Below are 13,148 nucleotides of genomic sequence, written 5' to 3'. Positions count from 1 at the left end.
AATATACTCAGCTATCTAATGGTAGGAGATTTTAACCTTAAACACACAGTTCTAAGTTTCCTACGTAGAATATCTTCAAAGTATGTTTTTCAATTATTCTCTGTAAGCCTGAAACCAGATAATCTAATTTTCCATTTCTAGTTCAATTAGGTAAAGGGTACAGACTAATATCTTAAAGGGTGTAAAAATGTGATCCTAAAAAATCCATCCAAATATCAATTGACATATTTCTCACAACTTAAACAAGTCAACTGAATAAACATCTGCCAAATACTTATTATATAGAAAATATGTTAGATGTTGTACGGGATCCAAAAATGTCCTCAGGGGAGTTTACCACCCTGGCCAGTGTTTCTCAAAGTGTAGTCCCATGAATAACAGATCAGGGTTCCCCAGGAAGCAAAGATTGTGAAAAATGCACGTTTCTGGGTCTTATGTAAGTTTTACTAAACCAGAACCTCTGAGGGTGGGCTAGAAATCTACATTCTCAACAACTGTCCTAGATGATTATGATGGACAATGAAATCTGAAAAGCACTGGTCTGAGAAGAGAAGAAATATAGGATGTATGTTCAGCTGGGGAGATGTTTATGGTAAGGTATAGGCCAGTAGGGGCATGGGCTAGGTGAAAAGCAAGGAGGGATTTGGTAGGACTACACAGTAAGGCAGGCAAGAGACCAGGCTCTTAGTTGACTAGGGCTGAGAGCTGGTATCCCGGAAGGCAGAGCAGAGTCTAGGAGTCAAGAGTCTGAGCAAGTAACATGACTTGGGAGGTCAGCTCTGCTCTAAGGTAGGTCATTGCTTGAAGGTGAGTGGGTGTTAGTGAAATCCAAAAAGGGGTCAGGTGGACTTCACCGAATGCTTTTACACAGGCAAAATCAATTTCTTTAAAAAAGCACAGGAGAAAGTATCTTACTGCTTAACTTCACTGAAAATAATTTTAAAATATTTCATACTAAAGATCCATAAAGACCCAAAGAAAGTAACCTTAGTTTTCATTTTAAGAACATCCTCTCAGTATGGAAATAAAATCATCCAAGACAAATAGCTCATACTTTCATTAGTTGTTTTTCAAACAAAATATGCTCCAAAATTATTAGCTAAAACCAGTGTAATGGAAACAACTAATAGAATCTGCACAGAATGGTAGTACCTTCAGGAAGAGTAATAATTTTCTGTGATACTCATGAAATTAAATCTAGATAATGCTTTATTGGCTTGGGCTTAAAATCTAAACTCTTGGTTTTATATGCCAATTTTGGGAAATAGAACAAAGGCAACTGGTTTGTGCTTCCATCAATGACAATTCTGGCAGTATCCATACGAAGATGCCCTTGTCCTCCTTTGGACACCATTTTTATGCCTTTCATTTTTGATGTCTATCTATTGTGGTATTTGCCATATGTCCATCTCCCCTCCTAGACTGAACTCCTTAAGACCTAGTGTTTTAAGACATCCATTTATCCCTAGAGCTTAGCACTGTGCTGGCACATGGAAAGGGCTCAATGAATACAGACTTGATAAGTCTTAACCCACTGATACTTAAGGTCAAGTTAATATATCAAAAAGCCTGCCCTCTGAGCAGGTGCTATTTTCCTGAAATAACTTTTAAATTATACTGGCCCTTGCTACAATTATGCTCTCTCTCTCTCTCTCATTTTACATATTGAGAACTGAAGTCCCCAACTGGTTAAATGATACAAAGTCACAAATAACCAATAAAAAAATCCATCAGAGCAAGGATCAGCAAATGACAGCCAATGGGCCACATCTAGCCCTCTGTCTTTATTGTAAATAAAGTTTTACTGGAACACAGTCATGCCCATACATTTACACAGTATACAGCTGCTTACAGCTGCTTATGTGCTACAATGGAAGAGTTGACTAATTGCAACCATATGGCTCACAAAGCCAAAAATATTTACTATCTGGTCACTTAGAAAAATTACAAGCCCTGTTTTAGAATATTTAAGTGGCATCAATACCTACCACAAAACAGGCACACATACATTTAAGTAAATTAATACCTTATTTATTAAAAAATTAAGATTGAACTCCTACTATGGGAAAGTCTGACAGTGCTGCAGGAAATATAACGACGATGATGCCTAACGTAGTCACTGTCTTCAAAAGAAAATTTATCATCATATGGAATAAATTTTATTGGGATAAAATACAACACAGGACTGTAGAAACTTATGAGAAGTACTAAGCATCTTTTGATGTTCAAAAGATAAGAAAATTACATCCAGTTTGGTGGAAGGGAATGGGCTCAACTGTAAACAGTGGTAAACAGTAGTCTACCTTGAAAAATGGAGAGGAAAGGACATGTGGAAGACTCATTAGGCAGGTCAATTATGTAAGGCAGGGTGACAAGGGAGAAGAAGTCAAGAAGTCAAAGATGCTTGGCTCCAAGGTTATGCCTGGCTTACTCGAAGAATGACAGTGCCAGTAACAGGAAATAGGCACCATCATTTGTTGACTGTTTACTAGATGCCAGGAACATAGTCAGTCAATTTAATACAACACACACACACACACACACACACACACACACACACACACACACACACACAAGACATGGATGTTGTGTAATGAGATCTAGATATGTTGAGCTTAAGATTTAATGAGATGTGTAAATTAAGATAGATAGAAACCAAGATTTGGAGCTTGGGAGAAAGGTTTGAAATATAACTAAATTTGGGAGTCATTTGTACAGAGGTTAACAGTTGATGACATCTTAAATAAGCCCCTGAAATGTAATATTTTTCTGATATCCAATGTCAAAAGAAATGTAAACTAACATGTTTGGGCATCTGCTCCCTTGTAGTGAGTGGTGAGTGGTCTGTTGGGAATATAGCTAATATTGAACTTAGAGTACTTCCCAGAAGTATAAGAAATTATTTGGCTGAAATAATCTGTTATTTCTTTTTTTAAAATAATGCATAATATAGTCAACTGCCGCCATATGGAACTTTTTATTTTAAACAGATTTCCTCCTTTTACTTAGAAAGTAATCTCCAGGATTAAAAAAACAAACAAAAAAACCCCTCTTATATTCAATGGGTCATTTCAGCAAGATGTTGACCTGAATGTTTTTCTAGTTGCAGCTCAAAATACTTGAATAATACATATTTATTGAGAGTGACTGGCTGTGTGTCAGGCATTACACCAAGGAGCTGATGTATTAATTCAAATTCATCTTCATAATGATGAAATATCATTCCTGTCCTAATCCTCACTTTCAGATGGGAAAAGGAAGGCTTATTAGTAACTTTCCAATGCCTGTATTACATTTAAAACACTATTTTGACTTTATAGAAAATATTTGATGTAGGTTTTTGGGTAAAAGCAAAAAGGTTATTTTTGAAACATCTCATAATTTGGGTTAGGTTTAAGAAGCAGTGACTTAATAAATTCAGTATTTGGCGAGACTTTTAGACTACAAAATCTAATCTGGAACCTCTTAAAGTAAAATAAGGTCTACTTCTCCATAGATTACGTATTCTGGAAGGATAATATTACTATTTCTTACTGGAATATAATTTAATTCTGAATGGATCCTAATCATAAAGGAATAGTATAGAGAGGTTATTCTTTTTGAAAATAATGTTCCAGAAAATAATGCCACCTCTACTTCAAACTTAACATGCCCTAAAGCCTCTCCATTCTTTACCTCCATCATTCTGTAAACAGCATCCATGCCAGAATTCTTAGCCACCTTTGCTTCCTATTCATTGTCCCCCATAGCCAACTGGTCACCAAGTCCTTCTGACTTTTCTGCTTGAGTTTTACAGAGCCTACTACCAAGAGGATGTGATCCAAACTTAGCACTAGTGTTGGATCCTGAAGTAACTCAACTTCATTTAAAAAAAAAATTTTAAATACTGCTCTGTACCACCTACATTTCAACCTCCTCAAAACACTTACTTGCTTTTTTTTTTAAACAACATATTATATTATGCTCTTACACATCCTGGGGCCCTCTTTACCCTCCCCTAGCCATGGACCATTCACCTTTAATAAGAATCAAACATCACATCCATTACAAAGCCTTCTCTGATAATGCAAGGACAGCCACTACCCTCCCTGTAGCCTCACAGCACTTAAGACACGGCTCTATTATAGAATATGTGTGCATCTATACCATTCTTCATTCTTATATAAGCCCCAATTTTTATTTATAAGAGGGCACTTCAAAAAATCCACAGAAAAATACAATTGAAAGATAATACGAATCTTTCCATTAACTTTTTGAAGTATCCACGTATGCCTAGAAGATTAAATGTGCTTAATCAATTTTTTTTTTAGTAAATTTGGAAAGAATCATCCTGCAACTGCTTAAACCAGAAAAACCAGGAAGATATACAAACATCAAAGCAGCAAAGTAAATATAAAGAACAGAAAATGTATCTGAACAGAAAAATAATTCCATTAATAAGTAAAAGTAAAATCTAGGCTTAAAATTTAACAGATTTGGGAAATTACAACAGAATGGAGAGAGTTGAAGCTTGCAGTTTTATAAATTCTTCTGTCAGTAATAAGTCAGCAGCAAGTGCCTGGTACTACCAATGTAGGCTTTTAAGGTTCTAAAACACTCATGTACTTAGTATCAGAATAGAAAGGTGGTACAAAATAATGTGGCAGGAAGACAAGTGTATCTTTATTAACCAAGCACTTTATAAATGAATGATCTCCTCCACTGGGAATGTAAGCTTCACAGAGGCAGAAATGGTTTTTCTTACTGCTATAGCCCCAACATCTAGAATAGTACCTGAACCTTGGGTACTCACTAGGTGTTTGCTAAATGAATTAATAAATTTATTCAAGGAGTATTATCTTTTATAAGAGAAGACAAATTCAAACCCTATGTATTCTGGGAAAAAAACCTCCCAAATAGATCAGCAATAAATTACTTAGACATGTATTCTATGGTCACAATTTAAAAATAAAGGGGCCGCCCTGTGGCTCACTCGGTAGAGTGCGGTGCTGATAACACCAAGGCCACGGGTTCGGATCCCATATAGGGATGGCCGGTTTGCTCACTGGCTGAGCGTGGTGCTGACAACACCAAGTCGAGGGTTAAGATCCCCTTACCGGTCATTTTTTGAAAAAAAAAAAAAAAAAACAATTTAAAAATAAAAGTCACGGGCCGGCCCGGGGCTCACTCAGGAGAGTGTGGTGCTGATAACACCAAGGCCCCGGGTTCGGATCCCATATAGGGATGGCCGGTTCGTTCACTGGCTGAGTGTGGTGCTGACAACACCAAGTCAAGGGTTAAGATCCCCTTACCGGTCATCTTTTAAAAAAAAAAAAAAAAAAAAAAAGTCACGTATGGCCAAGCTAATACCTGCTCTAGCTGATCAGCTATATCATGATACAACTGCCATAAACCCTCCAAGAACGGAAAACAAAACCAATGGACATTGGCAACATCAAGTATTTGGTAAAAAGACTATTCTGAAGTTAATGGAATGCCGTAAATCGTAGGATACATTGAAAATCAAATAGCCACAAAGAAAACTACACGTTTCTGCCTTCCAAGCACTTTTGAGGAAATAACAAAATCCTCCTACATAGCATGCTTTTCTTAAATTAGAGTGTAACATTTTATAACCTATAATAATCTTCCTTCGATGTTCTCTGAATGTACTTTCCTTTAATGATATAACTTGTAATTATGTATATAATCAAATGTAAATGTTCATCTTAGCCTATCCATGAATGTATTATATGGAAAACACTGTGGTTTAAAAGCTTCCTGATTAAAACAAAAAAAATCTATGTCTAAAATATATACCTCCACAGAATCTAATTTTATTTATGATTAGAAAATACTTATAAAATTGGGAGGTTATTAAGAACCTAATTTCTTTAGAAATTAGGATGACTATGTCTTGAGGCCTGAAATAATAATCAGAAATATAAGGATGTACTCTACCCGTTTAAGTCTACCTTCAGGATAAAAGCTACCTCAATTGGAATTTCTGACATTACAATTGCCTTCAAGTGATGCCATCAGTACTCAAAATTAAATAGGGTTGCAATTCTTAAATCTTGCCCTGGGTCATAACCTTTTTTTCTTTCCTCTGCTTTGGTGGTATTCCCATATATTATTTAGCTCAAGTAAACACCTTAAATGATGAAATGTGGAAGACAAGCTTTTTACACAGATAAGGTAGAATCAAAGTACTTTTCATGTTACTAAGTCTGGCTCAGTTTTGGTATCAAAACAGTCCATGCTAGGTATTCCTTACAGTCAACATCACTTAGCTTTTACTTTACTAATCTACCATTCCTTTCCCTTTGGGGATTAAAAGGTTAACCCAAGGCCCAACTTTGGTGCTCTTTGGGATACTAAAGATAGACTGTTATAATATTAGAGACAGTAAAGGACCTTAAAGGATAATGAAGCACAGAAAACTTGAATGCCTAGAACTAGGTCATCTGACTTTCATTTCAGTGTACTTGTCTGACATTTTTGGGGTAAAGGTTTACCCCTATTGGCTCTTTATTAAAATAAGTCTTAACAATTTGACTGGTATCTTCCTGAGTTCTGGTCTCTAGGTATCCTGATTTCTTTCTATGCAGCTGCATGAAAGCTATTTCCTCAATGTTCCCCTTTGGGTCATGTCATAGACATTTCTGTCACAATTCTAGAAAATCTAGATCTGCTAGAACAAGCTGAGATTTCTATTCCCTTTACCTCTTCAAGGATTTATAATACACATTCCTAAGTTAAAAATAAATGCTGTCTGGGCCCAAGGAGTCTGTCCTATATATTATAAACTTTAAAATACTCACAATTCTATATCTATCTTTTATCACACACAATTCTGATTTTCCTGATTGTGGAAGAAGAGGATATTTGGCCGAAGAGTCAAGTTTGACTGGCTTACTGATGTGGCGCATTTCTTCATTAGACACACCCCAAGTTGCCTTGACTTAAAATGGAAATATAACAAAATGTCCCTTTCAGGTAAGGAAGGAAATAAAAATGGAAACAACAAAGAAACAAACAAACCAAAATAAATCAACAAAACAAGCCCAAAAAAAAACCCACACAAGAAAAAGACAAATCTTTCGTTCTTAGAAGTTGTACCAAAATGATATAAATTGCCTTCCTAAGCAGTAGTGAAGAAGTTTAATTATCTGGCTAACAGAATAGGTAAATAGGTAACCATGGTCAAGCTGATGCCAAAACTCACCAAAACAGATATTTTAATTTAATTCTATAAAAGCAATCTGGTACTTCAAATACACCCCTATTAATTTAAAAAATTTAAATAAAAAATCCCACTCATGTATCTATTAAAATAGTAGCTAATGACTACTATTTATAAAATTTCAAGGTCAGATAAGTAAATACAAAGGAAATGGTGAGGCAGCATTTAGTTTTATTCTCCCTACTGCACTTAATAAGAATTTTCAGAACCAAATGGATAACACTTTTACTGTTTCCCTTCCACATTTATTCTGGAGCCAATTATAAGTTGCCCCCACACTAGCAGTCTATGACAAGGAGTCGGCAAATGCTCAGAGTGGTATAGAAGTGCTAGAAATGGTTGAACAGAGACTGTCACCACGTTGTCAGGAGAAGATGAGATGAGACAACTATCCTAAAAAGTATTTAACTTTTCATAAAGGCCCTCAGAGATATTCTCTTAGTAGGCTTATGAGACTGAAGCCATAGTATACCCATCAAGTGTGCACCATAGTATAAAACATGAATAATATTTACATGAACTACTGATTAGATAAAATATGGTGCATGTCAGGAAAGGAACTGAATTTGTAAGAGGAAACACAGATAATAAAAGAATTAATGATTGACCATAGTTAAGGTCCAAGGGAATGATGCAAACTGTTTTGTTTAAACATAAATTATATGGACTTCATTTTAGGATTTTACTAAACAAAACTGAAAGAACAGGAACTGAATTTGTAAGAGGAAACACAGATAATAAAAGAATTAATGATTGACCATAGTTAAGTTCCAAGGGAATGATGCAAACTGTTTTGTTTAAACATAAATTATATGGACTTCATTTTAGGATTTTACTAAACAAAACTGAAAGAACATCACTTTTTATATCGGCATTTCTTACTAATTACATTAAATGTTTGAGTCCCAATTCCAGAACTATTGAGTTTGGTTAACATGGATGTTGTATGCTGTACCCCACAGATATGTACACTGAATTATGTTTCAATTATAAAAAAAAAAGTTTAAAAGGTACAGTTAGATAGGAAGAGTAAGTTCTGGTACTCTAGGGTGACAATAGCTAATAATATTGCATTGTATATTTCATTGTATATACAATAATATTCATTGTATATTGCATTGTATGTAAGTTCTAGTACTTTAGGGTGACAATAGCTAATAATATTGCATTGTATACTTCAAGATAGCCACAAACGATGATCTTGAATTTATAACCACAAAGAAATGTAAATGTTTAAGTGATAGATATGCTAACTATTCTGATTAGATCCTTATACAACACATGCATGAAGTGAAACAACCAACTGTACCCCACAAACATGTACAATGAAAAATATAAATTAAAAAAATTTTTAAAGTCTTGGCAAAAACAAAACAACAAAACATGGATGTTGTAACTCTGGACAACTATCTTTGTAGAAACTACAGAGATTTCTATACTCCTCCCATTTGGGACCCCAAATCTTTCAGGAGAAGGAGGGGAGTTAAAGCAAGAAATGCACAACAAAACATGGATGTTGTAACTCTGGACAACTATCTTTGTAGAAACTACAGAGATTTCTATCCTCCTCCCATTTGGGACCCCAAATCTTTCAGGAGAAGGAGGGGAGTTAAAGCAAGAAATGCATGTAAGCATACTGAACTGAGAAGTCTAGGAAAAGGACTATCACAGAAAACCTGAATTTTTCATCACTGAACCATGATCAATGATATAAAGTTGGGAGTATTTGGTAAGAAAATAAGTCAAGATTTAGTATTTAAGATCCCTTCTTAGCAATAAAGTCTTAAAATCTTATGTGTAGATCTTTTGTAAGAATACATTTATCGGTAATAGTAGTAGGAATTACAGTGATAATAATAATAATAGTAATAGCAGTCGTAATAATAGTAATAAAAGCATGCACTTAACATGTGCTAAATGAATTATCTTCATCTTATAGTTATTATTATCATCCCATAGGAAACTAAGGCAAGACAGGCTATGTAATTTACTTAAGTTAACATAATTAGAAGCAGGCAGAGCTAGGATTCAAATCCAGCTTTGCATTTGCAGCTTGGATTTTTTTATTTTATTTTATTTTAACTCTTTCAGGTGCTTTATTGCAATGAATAAAACTAAATTTTGAATTCGGAATGATGTATCATTGTTTTTCACAATTGTTTTATATCAGTTCTTTAATGAAGTTAAAAAATGAGTTTTCACACATGCACTTAAAACTTAAATTTCTGCAAGGTTGATGAAAGATGTACCTCCACCTGCTTCATATAAGTGAATTAAACTAAATTCTGAACTACAAATAATATATCATTTTCTTTTACATATGTTTTATACTGATGTTTCTGGAACATTTTTCCAAAGCTGGTTTTCAATAAGTTTTCATATACACATTTAAAACCATAATTTCAGCACAGTAGAAGAGAGATGCACTTCACAGGTTGGGCTCTTAAACTTCTAAGCTATACTACCAAATCAATCATAGAAGAGACCGACCAGAACCAGTCTGAATTGGATCTAGTACTTTTGTTAACTAAACCACAGAAAAGAAGAGAAAACCATAACAGTTCTTTAAAGATAGGTGTTTTGCAATTCAGTATGCTGACACACAACTGGCACTTAACCAGACTTTGTGGGGACACTGAAAGATCATCTAGAGCAGTCTAATTCATCATTCTGTTAACTGAAGGAACAAAGCTCAGGGATGTTAAGAACTTTCTCCAATCATATGGGTTGTTAGAACCTAGCTCTCTTCACATTTCTATGCAGTGTTCTTTCCACTACAATATATGCAATGGGCAGTTGATTATATGAATTCTTGTATTTATGAAGGTATAAATTTGAACACTGGAACTGTGTCATATAAAATATTTCTTGAAATAAGATGGGGTTTAGAAATCTTAATTGTACATGGTGATGTTTTAAAATATTCCAGCCAGGGTAATTTTTCAACCAAATTTATCTTATAATAAATATGATTATTTTAGAATTTTAATTTGAAAGTTATTTTATAATCTAGGTTTTTTTGATAGCCAGATAATTAGTATAATAACGACTTCAGCCAATCAAGCTACTTAATTATATTACGGAATTAGAAAATATTTAAAGAAACAGAGAAGGAAGCAATTTTACCTTACTAAATTTTGCTGCATATATTCGACCTTCATTAAAATTTGAACCCCAGTCTGAGAGCAAATGTAGGCTTTCAACCTGAAACAAAAACACTGTATTGAAGGAAGCAAAATTGATTTTTAGTATATTTCAGGATACTGTTATGAAGACTCAGCATTTATGAGCAGCTAATAATAATTAAAATTCATCTATCCAAGCACAGAAAAGGAGGTAAAGATGTTTTGTAACCAAGAATCTGAAAAAAAATACCTGTCTTCTCTCCATTCAATTAAACATTTTAAATTAAAATGTTTAATTAATTTGGCTCTTTTATACATTTATTTTTTAAAAACGTATCCAATTCAGTGACATATTTTGTCTTACTGCCAAGTATATGGGTAACAATAACAACTAGATTAACAGTTATAAGAAGGAAAGAAACTCAGTTATCAAGCTGTCCCAAAGACATTGCTTTGACATATGAAATGGGTCTGGATTAGTCTAAGCACTACCGTTTACCAAAAGCAGAAGAATGAGATTTAACTAGAACTGGATCAGACATTTTAGAATACACCTAGTCTAAATTTTAAACACCAGGTTACTCTGCAACTAAACCAAGCATTCATATTCCAAGCAAGTACCATCTGGTGAAAATAAAGTCAACTAGGTTCCTGACCAGGAGCACTAATAACTCGCACTCTATAATAATAGTTTCCTCTTTTGAGCACCGCCTACTGTATGCTAGACCCTATACTAGCAACTTCATATACACTATTTCTTTTAAACTTCATAACCCTATCTAGTAGGTACTATCACTCTCATTTCACTGATGGAAAAATTAAGGTGCAGACGTTAGGTAACTTGCTCCTGATCACACAGCTAATAAGGGACAGAGCCAGCTATTCTAACCCAGATGTACATGACTGACTCTTTCCACTATGCTATGTTAACCACTTTTGTCCATGCTGTTTTTCTGGATGGGAGGCAGAGTGTACCTTACCTAATTCTATGAAGACTTGGCTGAAAGAGGATTTCCTGTCTTTTAACAGTTACTTGGAAACTCTTAATTTAAGATTTTTGGTTCAACTTGAAAGGCAGTTTAGTTTAAGGGTTAAGAGTGCAGACTTTAACTCTAGACTGCCTATGTTTGAATCCTAGCTTCCCTGCTTATTAGCTATATGAAGTTACTTCACCACTTTAAGGCTCAGTTTCCCCATCTGTAAAACAGGCGTAATAACAGGAATCTACCTTACACAGTTATTAAGATTAAATGAATTAATACATTTATTACTATCTGCTTCAAAGAGAGTCTGGAACACAGTAAACAGTGAGTTTTAACTACTGTTGTTACTTACAAATTGACATTCAGTAAACAGCAAGGAAATTGGATATAAGTAAATTGCACCAACACATCACATTCTAATAAAGTCATGGCTTTACGTAATAAATATGCACCTAACAAGTACTTCAACATTTTTAATTATTTCAGAAAATTACAAGATTTTTGAAGCATACCTTTGACGAATTACAGGATCAGACTTTTCAGGATCAATGTAAGGTTTTAAGATTTCATTAATAATTTTATCATCTGGTACTCTTTCCAACAAAGAAAAAAGAACATCTATATTACTATTTATAACTTTCTACTGAAGGTGTTAACTTAGTTACCAAATGTTGTGGTATCTTTGTTTAGATAACTGAGCAAAGACCTTTTATTTTAATCTTGGAAAATATAACATCCTTTTACGCAAAAATTACTTAGGGAAAAAGCTCAAAAAAACTTCTTGGACACACTTAACAAGGTCTTAAAAAACAACATTTTGAGAAGCTCCTTATAAATCAGTTATAAAAATATGAAACCTCTTTAAACACACCTGTGTCAAACATGAAAAGAATGAAGTCAGGAGGAAATATATTTGAAAATTGTAGAAATAAATCTGTAAAAAGGTTTCAGATGGTGCTTAATTTCAGTGCACGTCAAGTTTATTCATTCTAAATCATATGACTAGGTTTAAAAACTGATAATAGTTTCCTTGGAAACAAAGCATTCTAAGTTTTTCAGCATTCCAGTATATATATACACATTGTTTTAAACTTTATATATAAAGCTGTAAAACAGAATTAACACAATATATTGAAACAGTAACTTTTACATTTATACATATTTATATATACTTTTGGCTACATACCTTTATCTGTAAAAAGCCCTTTCCCTGCCTTTAGTCTGGTATGTAACTTCAAATAAAGTTCATCACTAAAATTCATGTGACAACCACAAAGACTGGACACTCATGTATAATGTGGATATATTCTAATATACTACTTAAACAGCAACTTTAAAATTTTCCCAATCCCCCCAAATCAAATAGTACACAACCATTAAAATTTTTAAATGACACTTGAAAATGTTCATAATATGAAAATAGGACAGCAAACTATGCAAATTAATTCCAGTGATAAATATACATATATAGATGGTCCCTGACTTACTAAAGATTTTTCAACTTTATGACGGGTTTATTTGGGTATTAAATGCATTTTCAACTTATGATGGGTTTATCAAGACACAGCCAAGGAGCATTTGCAAACATGTCTAAAATGTCTTTTCTGAGGGATCCGCTATAAGTTAATACTGGTAACTTTTGCATAGGAGAATTTTCAGCCATTTTTTTACTTCCTATACAACCACCTAGCTTAAGAAACAGAAATTTTTCAGCCCTCTAGATTCTCCTTGTATCCCTCCCTCTCCTTATACCTGATCCCCCTGCTGAATTAACCACCATCATGACTTCTGTGTTAAACATTTCCCTTACAGTTC

The 13,148-nt window shown here is 34.0% G+C and overlaps 1 protein-coding gene across 1 annotated transcript in view; it reads right to left on the bottom strand.

The window, feature by feature from the left end:
* Positions 1-13,148, bottom strand: part of ZNHIT6 (zinc finger, HIT-type containing 6) — a 56,276-nt gene that overhangs the window by 14,235 nt on the left and 28,893 nt on the right. Inside the window, exons 7-8 of the mRNA XM_008584294.1 lie at positions 11,846-11,926; positions 10,352-10,429 (exon numbers count right to left, since the gene is read on the bottom strand). Of these exons, the coding sequence (XP_008582516.1) occupies positions 10,352-10,429; positions 11,846-11,926 (159 nt within the window). The remainder of the gene's footprint in view (positions 1-10,351; positions 10,430-11,845; positions 11,927-13,148) is intronic.

This window comes from Galeopterus variegatus, unplaced genomic scaffold, assembly GCF_000696425.1.
Source record: "Galeopterus variegatus unplaced genomic scaffold, G_variegatus-3.0.2 Scaffold3211, whole genome shotgun sequence".
Taxonomy (NCBI): Eukaryota; Metazoa; Chordata; class Mammalia; order Dermoptera; family Cynocephalidae; genus Galeopterus; species Galeopterus variegatus.
The sequence above is the reverse complement of the archived record's forward strand: the minus strand, read 5'-3'. Positions and strand labels throughout refer to the sequence as shown.